Here is a 12,949-nt window from a genome sequence, read left to right as displayed (position 1 = left end):
ATCCCAAAGGTCAGGACTTCAATCTCATCTTTCCATTCAACACCTATTATCATAACCTGAAGGCACTTATGCCTTGTACTGTTTTGATGACTGGTCTTACTAGTCATAAACCGTCCCTTCTATTCTACAGATGCTTGAGGCTTCGCTCATGCCATTAGAAAAATGTGACTCTACATCTGAAGTCCCCAAATTTCACCCTTCGAGTCCGGTCCCGCAAAGTCCCCCGCCTCCTCCTCACGCACAAACTCAAAACCAGCCTTTTTGTACAAACTTCGCGCGCGTGCGAGGTTGCTTTGCGTCGCTAAAACCATCCGACAATAACCCCTTTCTCTGGCGAATTCGATAGATCGTTGTACCAGCTGCTTGCCGAGTCCCAACCCTCGAGCAGTAGGCTCGACCAGGAGAACGCGAAGTCTGGCGGTGTCTTTCATCTCTGACTCTTTGCACACAAGTACGCAGCCGAGGAATTGGTCGTCCCGCTCAGCGATTAAGCAGATATCGGTGGCGGGGTTGTAGTTCAAGATGAAGTCTGACATGATCTTGGCGACGTAGGCCTCGAAGCGCTCATCCCAGGCGTGCTCTTGGAAATAGAGGATGCCATGACGGTAGGTGATCCAGCCGATATCGCCTGGGCGATGAGTGCGATAGGTGACGGGAGAGGTCGACATTTGGTAACCAGGGGCTTCAAGAGAAGTCCGGGATGGAAGAAAATTAGACTGAATGGGTGTGACTGGACTAAACATCCGCGATAGGCTTGATCAACGTGAAAGTATATCTGTATCAGCCAATACGCATGGCTAAATAGCTTTCTAAAGTAGGTTATGTTTTATTGTTGTCGCGCTAGAAGTTTCTAGTGTACGACGTAGTGGAGGCATTGCGCCCTTGGCTTGACATGTTTGACATGCCGTGGCGCCTTCTGCGTGGCCCCGACTCAACATATGTGGCTCCATTATGACACTCAGTGTATTAGTTGGTTAGGGCATACATTGAACTTCTCCCATTGTTTGATAGGCTACTTCGAATGGAATGCACTTGTGATAGGACAGATCATAGTTGTTCCCCTGACCGCTAAGCGTTCATGTCAATTGATGTTTTACCAAGCGATATCGCTTTCGAGAAGCATAGATTCACATCAAACGGTCTTGAGATCAAAATTGGGATTCGATCAAAGGGGAGAAGTGACTCTTACGAACGTGATTTTCTACATAGTAAAGTTCTGATACTACAACCCCTTTTCTTTAGCTCTCATGGATTGGTCAAATCCAATAACAAGCACAGAAGGTGTCTTTACTGCTTAAAGCACGTTTCATGTCCGATAGTACTTATTTCCTCTCCCCCACCTTCCAGCCGGGTTCTTCCACTGTTCAAATCACGCAAATGTCTTTAAAGGTTTAATTAGAGCTACTTGGCTAGATTTCTGGTTATATTGATTGATTTCTCGGAATGATTTAAAATTGATAGTTCTTAATATGTTCTGACTAAAGGAGAAGTGAGAGTGACTGCCTACCTAGTTGCTTAATAGAGTTGATAATAGCGCTGCGGGTAGCCCGAAATTGTGAAAGACTTCATAGGGTATACTCGGCTAATTATGATAGAAAGCCTATCATGCAGTAAAAAAAACGTTGTACAGCACTGGTACCCGATGCTTGTTCTGGTCTGACACGCATTGATACTGCTCATCCAGCGGCCGAGATGATGGGCGACTTGATGGATGAACTCTGTTGGGAAGATCAGGACCAACGGTGTACTATGTTCTCGATAGGAAGTGTTTCTGGCAATAATGAGCAGCGACTTTGGTTTTTTAATCTTTAGAATCTCATAGATGCGATACCCTCTCCTACTTCTATTGCTATGGTATGAACTGCAGTCGGATTTGCTACAAATGCAATACGCCGCGCAATACAATGCAGCTACCCTTATAATCTAGCTATTAATATCATCTCACTATACCCAATGAGTACACATTTAACATTCAATATTCTGAAAGAATAAAACTCTGTCCTGATAAGCTTCCTGGCGAGCGTGGTGGCGCGTGAATGGCCTCGCACGGTCGGATTTGCTACTGTGGTCTTCTATGCCGTTGTCCTTACTTTTGTCATCTGCTGCTTTTGTTTCTCACGGGTTTGAGAATATAAAACAGTAAGAGTAGATCCTATATAAGCCGATCAATAAAACCTAGACGTCACATAAAGTGTTCCCTGGCTCTACATGTAGCATTCAGGACTAGTTTGTAACGATAGATATTTAGTAAAGCTATTCTAGAGTTTGATATGCCACAATCATATTTCAATCTCGCCGGAGTTTGAATCTTTGAGATTTGCTTATTGGCTACTCTTTAATCTACTAAATATCTTTAGGCCTTCTAATGCCGGCGCGCACCTTTTGGTGTATGAGCTATTTCAGACAGTTAGATACCTACAACGACCGTTAACCACAGAGTTGCCTACAAGGTAAAGCGGACACGTTCTGTATATGGAATTATAAAGTGAGCATAATATCGGATCCTTATTAGGCATTTGCTATTTTCGGATGTTGAAGCTTCAAAGAGAACTTGCCATTAATACAGGAACGGTTGTTCCAACCTTCTAGCCAACAAGAACCCCCCAATTTCCTGTATACTTTTACGGATACTGCGTCTGGCTCGGGAATAAATCAATCTAAAGCTTTCATCGGTATGTTGTTGCACTGAATAGCTTACGATTGAAACTATCCAGCCTAAGCATGGATTGCTATACTTATCATCTGGAGAAAAAGGGATTTTGGTGGAAGGTGCACATATCGTAGATAGGTCGCTTTAATACATTAGAGACAGTTATATTTGTCATTTCACCGATCGGTTCATCGGAAAGTAGCCTTGCATCAAGGTCGGTAGAAAAGGAAGCGCGAGGGCATGAGGAAGCTGACTGGAAGCCTTGACTGGAAGGCGGCTGATTCAATGATGCCCTGAAGTTCTCCAGAGGTAAATTTGACATCGGGTTCGCCGCACTCACGACTACGTTCCAGAGATTGCCTGGGAAACGGGACATGGAATCGATTCGCAAGAAGTGACACAGGTGAGCTGTGAAGTACACTTCATTCCCAACGACTACATGGAGCTATTGTAATCTACTTAACCCAGCTAACAATTTCTCAGATGGTTTGAAACCTCGCATGTGACGCACTAGAATACGCGATATCTAGCGCACATCTTACATCCTGCCTGAAAAGATCAAGTTATAAGCTTCGTGTATGCTTAATCGACAAGAAATGTAGGTCATTGTTGTGTTGGGCTATATAATGTTACGGCGTTGAAGCCTGCAGTCAGACGTTTTGATGAGTTGAGCGTACTATCGACGCGTTCAAGTAGATACTCAATGAAGGAATACACCAGCTTTGTATAGAATGCGCAGGAAGGGAATGGAGATGATTGCCCGATGTTCGGGATGTTATGTTGACTATGGGAAAGAGCTGCCCAGACCGAAAGCCATGAACTACAAGGTGAGCGTAGCTGATGTATCTTTTCCGAGTTCAATTATTTTATGGCAATTGATGTACTCTCTTCGAACGAGGCACTGGATGAAACAAGTCCTCAACAGGGACGCTCTTGTTTCTATCTAGATATCTCCTCGCGTCCCCTTCGTTTACGTCTAAGCCTCAGCTGCATGTACGCTCATCGCTACGGAAAAGTACCTATAATTTCTTTTTTGACACTAGCTATGAAGAATCACACGCTTTGTACGTTTGGATTCAAGAAATGTTAGGCAGAATTACGATTCTACTTTAGTCCTTTGAATAAAACGGGTGGTCTCCTCCGGTACCTTCTAAGTAACCACATCACCATCGTCCGAATGTTGACCATCATTTGAAACCTATTCCTTTTTTTGGTATAAAGCCACCGAGATGTCCATGTACGGAGGCCGAGAACACCGCAGTGAGATAGTTGGTGACAAGATTTAGGTTGATAAATTTGACGCCAAGTGGATTTCTGTGAGGTATGCCCAATCTGGTCGTTGGCGAGTTTGGGTGATGTTATGTCACGCTTCACCCAAATAGAGCAAAAAGATTAGGGTGGCTGCATTGTAATGCGCAGGGAACTCCTTTTGATGTTACGCTTCACCACGGGAGGAATAGTAATCAAGTATAAATAGACGGCAAGATATTGTCCCGCCCCCCACATCGTCGATCATGATCCACGACATAAACGCGTATTACGTGTTGGAATTTGATTTGAGTCTATTGGCTAGTTCGATGACACCTATGTGAGTTCTTGGGTAGCCGCGGCGGATACCGAATAAAACGAGCGCTTCAAAGCTCATATGCTATTCGATCTAAGCCAAGGCTATGAGTATGGCTTGACGGTCAGTTGTGACAGTGACAAACGCGACATGAGTTATGAGGTTGCGATCCACGCGATGAGTATCCCAGAAGATCCTTGGCTTGAATCTCAGCGAAACCTAAATCGCGGGAAGACTACGGGCAACTTCTGCGGCAAGGACTGTGAGCCGAGATCCCACCCAAAAAGGTGGAAGTCATCCCGAGCGACGAGGACGGCACGAGCCTCAGCCCCCATTATGGAGTTGGAAGTCCATCACATGAGCAGTAAGTCAAGCAGCAGCTCAGCCGACATCCCGGTCGGCCGAGATGCTAACATTGAAGTTCTCTTCACAGATCGCTACCCATATTTTGTCTTGCTTCTCGTAAACACATATCAGTCCGGGAAGTTCAACAGAATGATATTACAACAAGACTTCCCAGTCCCGGAGGGGTTCTGAGCTAGCGAGGGATGAATGATTCTTCTTACTCTGTGAAAGCAACGCTGTGGGTCCAAGAAAACAGAGTAAAAACTTATACCATGGTGATCCCATGGAGTAACACTGACAAATGACGGGCCTGCGGAAGCCCGTGTAAGCTTAAAGTATATAAAGCTCACGAACAAACGTTCGGGATAGAAATTTTGGGATACTTTACACCCCAGAACCCTGCGCTAAGAGATGATGTTTCTGTCACATCAGAGTCAGATGTGCTGAATCGTAGACAACTAGATACTTGATCCGCTTACTCAGCGGTCAAGGATTCTCTTAGCGTCGCAATCAGTAACCCTTTTTGGCAGGGGCTTTGACCTGTGGTCTCATTCTATTCCCGACGACAACATGGGAGGTTAAAAGCCTAAGAAAACTCTGCGACTGTCTTCATGCCGCACCCAGAAACATATTCTGTGGCCTGAGCTCCCACGATCTGAAAAAGCGGCTTCCATGGGTACTCTAATTTGATATGACCTGCAGCGTAGCTGGGAACGACGTAGAGCAGGGGTTGTCGCGGCTGGCCTCGGGGTCCCTCCTCCGATGATCTTGAGGATACTCAGAGGCCAGCAAAGGGGGCCTGCTGCTGCGTCCTGTGAAGCAGGAGGAAATTCGTGGCAAGATATCTCATCTCTGCTGTGCGAACCGTCGGAGTCAAGCCAATGACATGATGATAATGAGACGAGATGACCGTATCGGAATGTGGGGGCGAAAACGTTAACACTACGGTACGGTTAAAAATAGCAATTTGCGAGAACTACAATCCTCGCTTTCGCTTTTCATAAAGAACCAATAGGTAAAGGGCCGAAGGCAACTTTTGTCACGTAAGTCATTGAGATCTGGGTCTTATCTACGACTATGAGGATAGTCTACTCCTGGTATGGGCATATTTTCCATGGCTTTCTCGGAATCAATAGCCGAACCACTTCTTTCCGCTGAAGCTTTCCTTTTCAGAACCCCAGCGTTGCCCAGCAATCCCACCACACCAAATACTACACAGGTAATTCCCAGCCATGTCTGCATGAGGTCAACACGGGACGAGACGAGACGAACAACGGGCGTCGACTTACTCGAAGAGGGAGGTGCTGTGGCGATAGCATCTCGGGCCCTAGAGACGCGACCAGGAACCCAATTGCTTGGGCGTAATTCTTCGCGACTATGCTAGTGACGCGAACGGACCAAGCGACGATAAATCCACCTGCAGCTTGCAAAACAACTAAGGTCCAGACCAGAGCATGATAGCCGTGGAAAAAGGACTGATGGTGGCTGCCTCCGGATCCCGTGATGCTCAATGCCGGACGCGCCAAAAGACCCAAAATTGCGCAAAAACAGCCGTAGGCTGATAATTGAGCATTACGGACAACGAATTTTCCGGGTGTTTTCAGCATTGTTTCCATAATGACGCCAGCAAGCGCGACGCATGTCCCTGACGCGAACATGGAGACGAAGCCCAGTAACGCCCTATGGTCGCTTTGCTTTCCCATGGACGACGGGCCAAGAGTGGCCGGTTGGACAAGTATAATGCCAGCCGTCATCATCAGGAGAAACATCCATTGTAAAATCGTCAGCCTTTGCCTCAGAACAAGCATTGAGAACAATGGTGTAAGGAGTAGCTTCAACTGGGAAAGCACAACGAAGGACAACCCATCGAGGTGGCGCGCTCCTATGCTCTGAAAAGCTGCAGCAGCGGTGTACAACACAGCAGGTGGACAGGATTTCGGGTGCCCTTCCCGAAGGCGTTCAACGAACGAACGAGGAGGTTCATCGCTCTCCGTCAGTGATCTGGCGTCAAAAGCCAGGAAGCTGACGGAGAGAAAAAGCTTCAGTGCCTCAGAAAGTATAATTGCTGTCAACGGTTCGTATCGGTCGGCATGGGCGTCCGTCGGCTGTTGGACTGCGTGCAGTAACTGTTCAGGTGTCTGTCAGCTCTTGGGACAACGAGGGGGCGAATGGCGCGAGGTAAATACCACGAGAGAGATCGAGTTCTGAATGACGAGCTACCAAGAGTCAGTATCAATCATTATTTGAGGCCGTATCGACGTCGGAAAGTTTACCAGTGCGAGGCTCGTTGACGCCGCCCAAGATGATGCATGGCGGACTGTTGCACCATCATCGACTAGCGCCTGCATCTTGTCTGGTAGACAGGTCACAGTATATGCGATGGTTGGATGTCAGAACCAGCCTCTAGTATTTCAGATGTTGTGTTGTGCCTCTCTGCCCAGCCCTAACGTCATCGGTCTACTTGTAGTACAGTACACGCTTCCATCTCGACCAGCTCGGAGAACGTCAACTCAGTGACCCCTAACATCTTTCAAGCATTTCCCTGCAACTCTCTCCACGCTTGATGGAGACAAATAATTCTAATCTGTACGCACTATTCCGTTCAGTAGCCCAAACCTTTTGCGAATTATCCCACCGTTGAGACCCATGCGAAATATTTACTGCAGACAAAAACTGCCGATTGATTTATTCTGCTGCCTATAGCGGGGCTAAGTGTCTACGCGTCCATACATACGAGCGGTGCAGTTCCGTATTGTAGATACGGAGCAAATTCATAATCGGGAAAGCTGGGTGCGGACATGACTGTCATTTGACAAAAAGAGTATGAAAAGAGGCCAAGAAAACCCACACTCAATACAAGAGTTTCGCCCTTCCCTTGCCTCTTGAATAATGGATCGTACTTCCTCGGGGAAGATCTGACTGGAGCAAAAACTTATGCTTATCCACATCAAGCAAAGTGCGGTTCAGACTGCGCCTCCTTTCTGGGCCATGGCCCCCCGATAAGACAAGAAGGGTGTAATACGAGGTTTTGGGACAACTGGGCCTTTCCAATGCCTCGGTAGCACTTGATGTCTTCTGTGAAGTACATATCAATTGTCCTTGTGGCTCAATACTGAACATCGAGCTTCGCCGAGGGGCGAGACAGCACAGGCTGGCTGGATCATGTTTCCTCTGTCAGAAAGAAGGACAGACCACGTTAGAATAGCGAAAGCTTCATCGGCAGAACGAAGCCTGTGAGAGTCTATGATAACTAAATTGTAGAAGTGTTCAGGGGTAAAGAGAGTGACAATGCGGGTAATAGTGGCCCTGATACCTCTGCATCCCACGAGGGGAAATGGCAAGGGGCTTCAAAATCTGCGAACCAACAAGACGGCCTTTCCATTGACGATTAGAGTGGCTTCTGCTACTTGATAAGACCCGTTAGCTGACTTCCAGCAGCCCACATACACCATGGTTGGCTGACGCAATCGGCATGGCCGCTCGCTGTATCCTTGTGCTCCCTATTGCAGCATGAATACGAAGGGAGAAATAAATACTTTCGGGAATATCAGCCGACAAATGAGGTACTGGTGCTCGTCCGTGTTTTGAGTCGCCGAGGCGGGGCCACCCTCGGTACTTGATTTCCTCTGTCGGAAGGGCACTTGGGCTCATTTTGGTCAAGCCTATGACTTTTCTTATAATGCCATTGTCCCAGGCTACTGCGTGGTACATGATGACATTACAGGCGCGTCAGTCCATATTATTTCCAACATGCCGTGGTCTCTTGACGGCATCACGCCGAATGCCAACGACGACGGGACAAATGGGCGGCGAAGGTTATCCATCCTGAACTTTCCAAGGCGATTGCTACACCTCCCAAGACGTGTTCAGGTCCTTCTCGGCTTCACTCTGAGTCTTCTGGTTTTCATCTCGACTTTTCTTTTCCTGGCACCAGACCACAGACCGGCACCCGTGAAGGAGCTTGTCCAAGACCTATCTTCGTGGAAACCGAAATGGACAACCGAGAAATTGGAGCCGAAGTTTGCGTATGCTCAGTACGCGACGAGCATGGATTATCTTTGCAACGCGGTAAGTGACGAACTACGTTCGCGAACTCGCAGGGAACGCCGGCTGACAGAAACTCTTCAGGTGATTAACTTTGGACGACTTCGTCGATACGGTGCGAAGGAAGACCTTGTTTTGATTCATCCGAAGGACTGGTTGGAAGGGGTATGTCTCAAAATACCACTCGCTTGCAAAATCAATCTCTGATTTTCTCTAGACAACTCGCGAAGCAAAAGCCTTGGCCAAGCTGAGGATAGAACGACCCGAGATCAACATGCGCGCATTCGATGTCATCTCCACGAACAAGGGCGACGCAACCTGGCGCGATAGCCTAACGAAGTTCCACGCGTTTGCCTTAACCGAATGGACACGAATCCTGGCTTTCGACTCTGATGCCCTTGTCCTCAATACCATGGACCATTACTTCCTCAGCCCGAAAGCCCCCGTCGCGGTACCGAGAGCGTACTGGCTCAACGAACAGGATACAGACATCGCAAAGCAGGTGCTGGGGTCGCACGTAATGCTTATCGAACCGGACGAGAAGAGATACCACAAGATAATAAATGAGGCGATGACGACCGGCGAGTTCGATATGGAGGTCATCAACCACATGTTCAAGGGCTCTGCGATGATTCTGCCCCATCGACGGCTCGCTCTCTTGACGGGAGAGTTCAGGGCCAAGGATCACTCGAAATATCTTGCGCCCGAGGAGGACGAAGAATGGAATGCGATGGCAGAAGTCTCAAGATCGTATTTGGTCCACTTTAGCGACTGGCCTTTGCCGAAGCCGTGGCTACCGAGAACGAAGCAGCAATGGCAGGCTGTTATGCCGGAGTGCCCGAAAGATGCCGTCGCGAAGCCGGATCAACCTCGATGCGCAGATCGATTCATGTGGACCGGCTTTTACGAAGACTACGACAGGGAAAAGTCCAACCAGTGCAGCATAGTAATGGAGTAGATAGACTAGATATCTTGCTTCATCACCTCAGTGTTCTTGCGATACATTACACCGCCCACATGCTTGTCTGGTTATAGCAGGAACAGTCAAGCTAAAGATCCATCTGGACGTACGCGAGTCGTGATTGTCCAGACCCTGCTGTGACACAAACGTCAAAGCAGTATCCAAAAAGTGCCGCGTCATGTCAGTCATTCGCAATGCTTCCGCTCATAGGGTGAAATGAGTGCTTCATTTCAACGGATATGGATTGCGAGGAGGCCGCCAGCCAATGGGCTGACACTGCGAAAGTACATGTACGCATTCGTTGGAAATGGGAGTGTAATCTAGCGTAAGCTTTCCTTATTCATAGTTAATTCCTTGACTTGGAACGATTGAGTCACTATCTTCTCCCTTATGTGATGCACTGATGAATCCGGGATCTTATCCGATCGGCCGACAACAGCCGGAGCGCGACAGGCCCGCAGCATCGGCAATTGCGGGTCCCAGCGGGTCCGAGTATCGGCACGGCCGAAGCCAGCCAATTTTCGACGGCCATCTTGGGCCGCAGGGCTGCAGAAGGTGTGAGAAAATACGCTCAACAAGTTGTTTAACTGCAGACATGAGCCTCGTACTAACAGTTGCAATACGCCGAGCAATACAATGCAGCCACGCTTATCTTTTCGCTCTATTCCACATCTCGCCATACCCAACCAGTATAAGGTGGGCTACGTACTTACCGCCTGGTATTAGGAGTAGGTATAAAGAAGCCGCCTCCTTGGGGGTAAAATAGACGACTCACTATACTCCAATCCCATAATGCTCGCCCACCATGCAACCCTGACTTTCTTATTTTTGCCTGTGCCACCCGACTCAAGTATCGCTCGGGAACTGCCTTCAACTTGAAACCAGCCGTTTCATAAACCCTGGCTGATAATGCACCTTCAAGCTCATGTGGGTACTAGGGCTTACTGCCTATTACCTTTCTGTGCGAGTTTTATCGTCGTGCCACATCTATTTACTTGTTCTGCTGGATGCGTCGAAACGGACTTCTACGGGTCATAAGCTGAACGGTTACGATAGACATTGTTTTCATTTCCACCAGATCCGCAGACTCTTCACACTGCCTTAAAATGTTCACCTATATGGCCAACTTCTCCCCTGACTCTGGTGGGCCGAGGGCAGCGGCTGTAAAAGCCGAAAACCTGTTTGACTAGCGTGACTGCCAAACGAGTCTCCCCTGAGCTCGTTATCGATTAATGGCTTTGCAACCTGTTGGCTGCGGAATTGTTCGAACCGTGTGGCAAACCATCTCAGATGCCACATAATGAAAGTCAACCCAATACTAAGGACAGTAAAGCAGACTATGTTAGGCCCAAATGACAGCCCTGCTTGCATAATGCTCCCGGCTAAAGCCATCGGCGAAAAGACTTGAAGCTGCCCAAATTGAATCAGTGTGTGGATTCAACATGGAAACAAATGAGTAGCAGAAATTCAAAGTAAAAGAACCCGGACAGCGACAGTACTCACAATGATGACATTCAGCTGTTGAAGAGGAATAGTACTCCTACTATCAACAGCGACTCGAAGGGTGACCTACAAGCTTCGGGGTCAGCAGTCTAATTATGAAAGCATACATGTATTGATTTTCGTACCTCATTGTTGAAATTGGCGACCACCAATTCAAGGTCTCGCAGCTTTTCGAGATCCTTCTCCATGCCGATGATGAAAGTCGATATATCGGAAAATGACCCCTCGATCCCCTCAGCCATTCTCGTATCCGCCTGGTGTGTGAGCATGGCCACTTCTTCAGGCTTTAGAAACCGATTCCAAGATCTCAAGTTCTCTGCAAGCGTAATGATTAGATGAGTAATGAGATCTCTGGTTTTCTTGACCCAAAACGCGTTATCATGAACAGTCTGATAGTCATAGTCGGCTGTTGCGATTGTTGCACGCCGAATAAGAGGCATTGGATCGGTTTGTAGCTGGTAAAGTGGCACATGTTAGGTCCAAATGAACTAAAAAATCATGCATACCAGATTGAGATAGTTACAGCTTGCAAGAAATGGTGACGAGATCTCGGTACCATGCGATTCTTGATCCAGACACACCGTTCGTACGGGAATGTAACATGCACGAGAGCACAAGAAAGTAAGAGGACTTACATAACGAAGAACCCGATTCCACAGCTGAAATCGAACATTTGTCCAGTGCTCGTGCATTCTCTCAGCTCTGTACCGGAGAATGAGAGGGAAATACGTCCGCGGATCATTGGCCCAAGCCAGATCCGCTGTCAACTCGCCAAATCCGAATGGATCCAGTTCGTGGCTAGTCAAGTCTGAATCATTATCCCTCGCATAGAAAGACAGCTCGTCTGGATTATTTGGGTCAGGGCTGCCTTGATTCGAAACACAGTCAACTAAGCCGTAAGCAGTCCAGCTTCTAACGTTCCGTCCGACGAACCATATAGAAGTTTGTCTTTTGTATAGAAAGTCAGAACCATGTGAAAGGTCCCCAGAGTTTCGTAAGCCAGAAATGAATGATACGTTTATCACATCCCGTAATGGTATTCCATCGGCCGTAAGTCGTGTATCGATTTGAGGAGCAGAGCTGCATTTCCAAATGTAGCAAGGCATATGAAACTCAAATATAAAGCCGCCTGATACCTAGGAAACAGCTTTGTCAACATAAATGCTCCTTCAACTGTGAACGGAATGTCGACTAAAGTTTGGATTACCGATGCCTCTATTCCTATCTTTGTTTCCATCGAGAGATAGTTGAACAATGATTTTCGTAGAGCGATAGATATATGTTCCGATGCCGTGAGGGCTAAGGTGCCGATAGAAACAGTTGAAGGGTTGGGTATGTAGCTGCAGCTGTCTCATTAGCAAAGCTGACCACAAAATAAGCGTGCTCAAGACTATACCACGGTACTCACACTCGTCTAATGTCTGCATTTGGCATGTTGGGTTGGTTTGTTCGCTGGGTAGATAGGGATCAAAGTTAATGAGAAATATGGTGTAAGTTGTCATGCCATTTGTGCCATACCTTGAGCCTGCAAATCCGGTGGAAGTCTTTCGCGGTAACCGGGCCGTTATATGTGCGAGGGCTATTGGCTTGGCTGCGGTCATGGATCCACGCTGCCATTTGGTTTGGAGTCTCCAAGATCCCCATTCTTACTCTTTCCAAGTCAGACTCCGGTAGAAATTCTCTCAACACAGGGTATTCGTATTGAAACCTAGGTGATTGGTCGGGAATGTTGAGAAAGATATCCAGGAGGCCTTGATCCGTATAATAGTCCGGGTACTCGGCTCTCAAGTTGAGGTGTTCTTCAACATGTGAGGCCTCATCGGACTCCCTCGTAATGATGGAGTGGTTCCAATCAATCATTCGACGCAGAACATGCCGGGAT

At 47.6% G+C, this 12,949-nt stretch overlaps 2 protein-coding genes across 2 annotated transcripts; one reads left to right on the top strand and one right to left on the bottom strand.

The window, feature by feature from the left end:
• Nucleotides 1-170: 170 nt before the first annotated feature.
• On the bottom strand, nt 171-668 carry CkaCkLH20_03762 (MarR family transcriptional regulator; the record flags this gene model as incomplete). Its single annotated transcript, XM_038886481.1, has 1 exon — nt 171-668. The coding sequence occupies one exon, from the start codon at nt 666-668 to the stop codon at nt 171-173; it is 498 nt and encodes a 165-aa protein (XP_038748323.1).
• Nucleotides 669-8,483: 7,815 nt separating this feature from the next.
• CkaCkLH20_03761 (glucose n-acetyltransferase) lies at nt 8,484-9,561 on the top strand (the record flags this gene model as incomplete). Its single annotated transcript, XM_038886480.1, has 3 exons — nt 8,484-8,627; nt 8,688-8,768; nt 8,821-9,561. 3 exons carry the CDS (start codon nt 8,484-8,486, stop codon nt 9,559-9,561), a joined length of 966 nt encoding a protein of 321 aa, XP_038748322.1.
• Nucleotides 9,562-12,949: the final 3,388 nt, after the last annotated feature.

Source organism: Colletotrichum karsti, assembly GCF_011947395.1.
Source record: "Colletotrichum karsti strain CkLH20 chromosome Unknown Scaffold9, whole genome shotgun sequence".
Classification (NCBI taxonomy): Eukaryota; Fungi; Ascomycota; class Sordariomycetes; order Glomerellales; family Glomerellaceae; genus Colletotrichum; species Colletotrichum karsti.
This window is presented reverse-complemented; position numbering and strand designations above follow the sequence as displayed.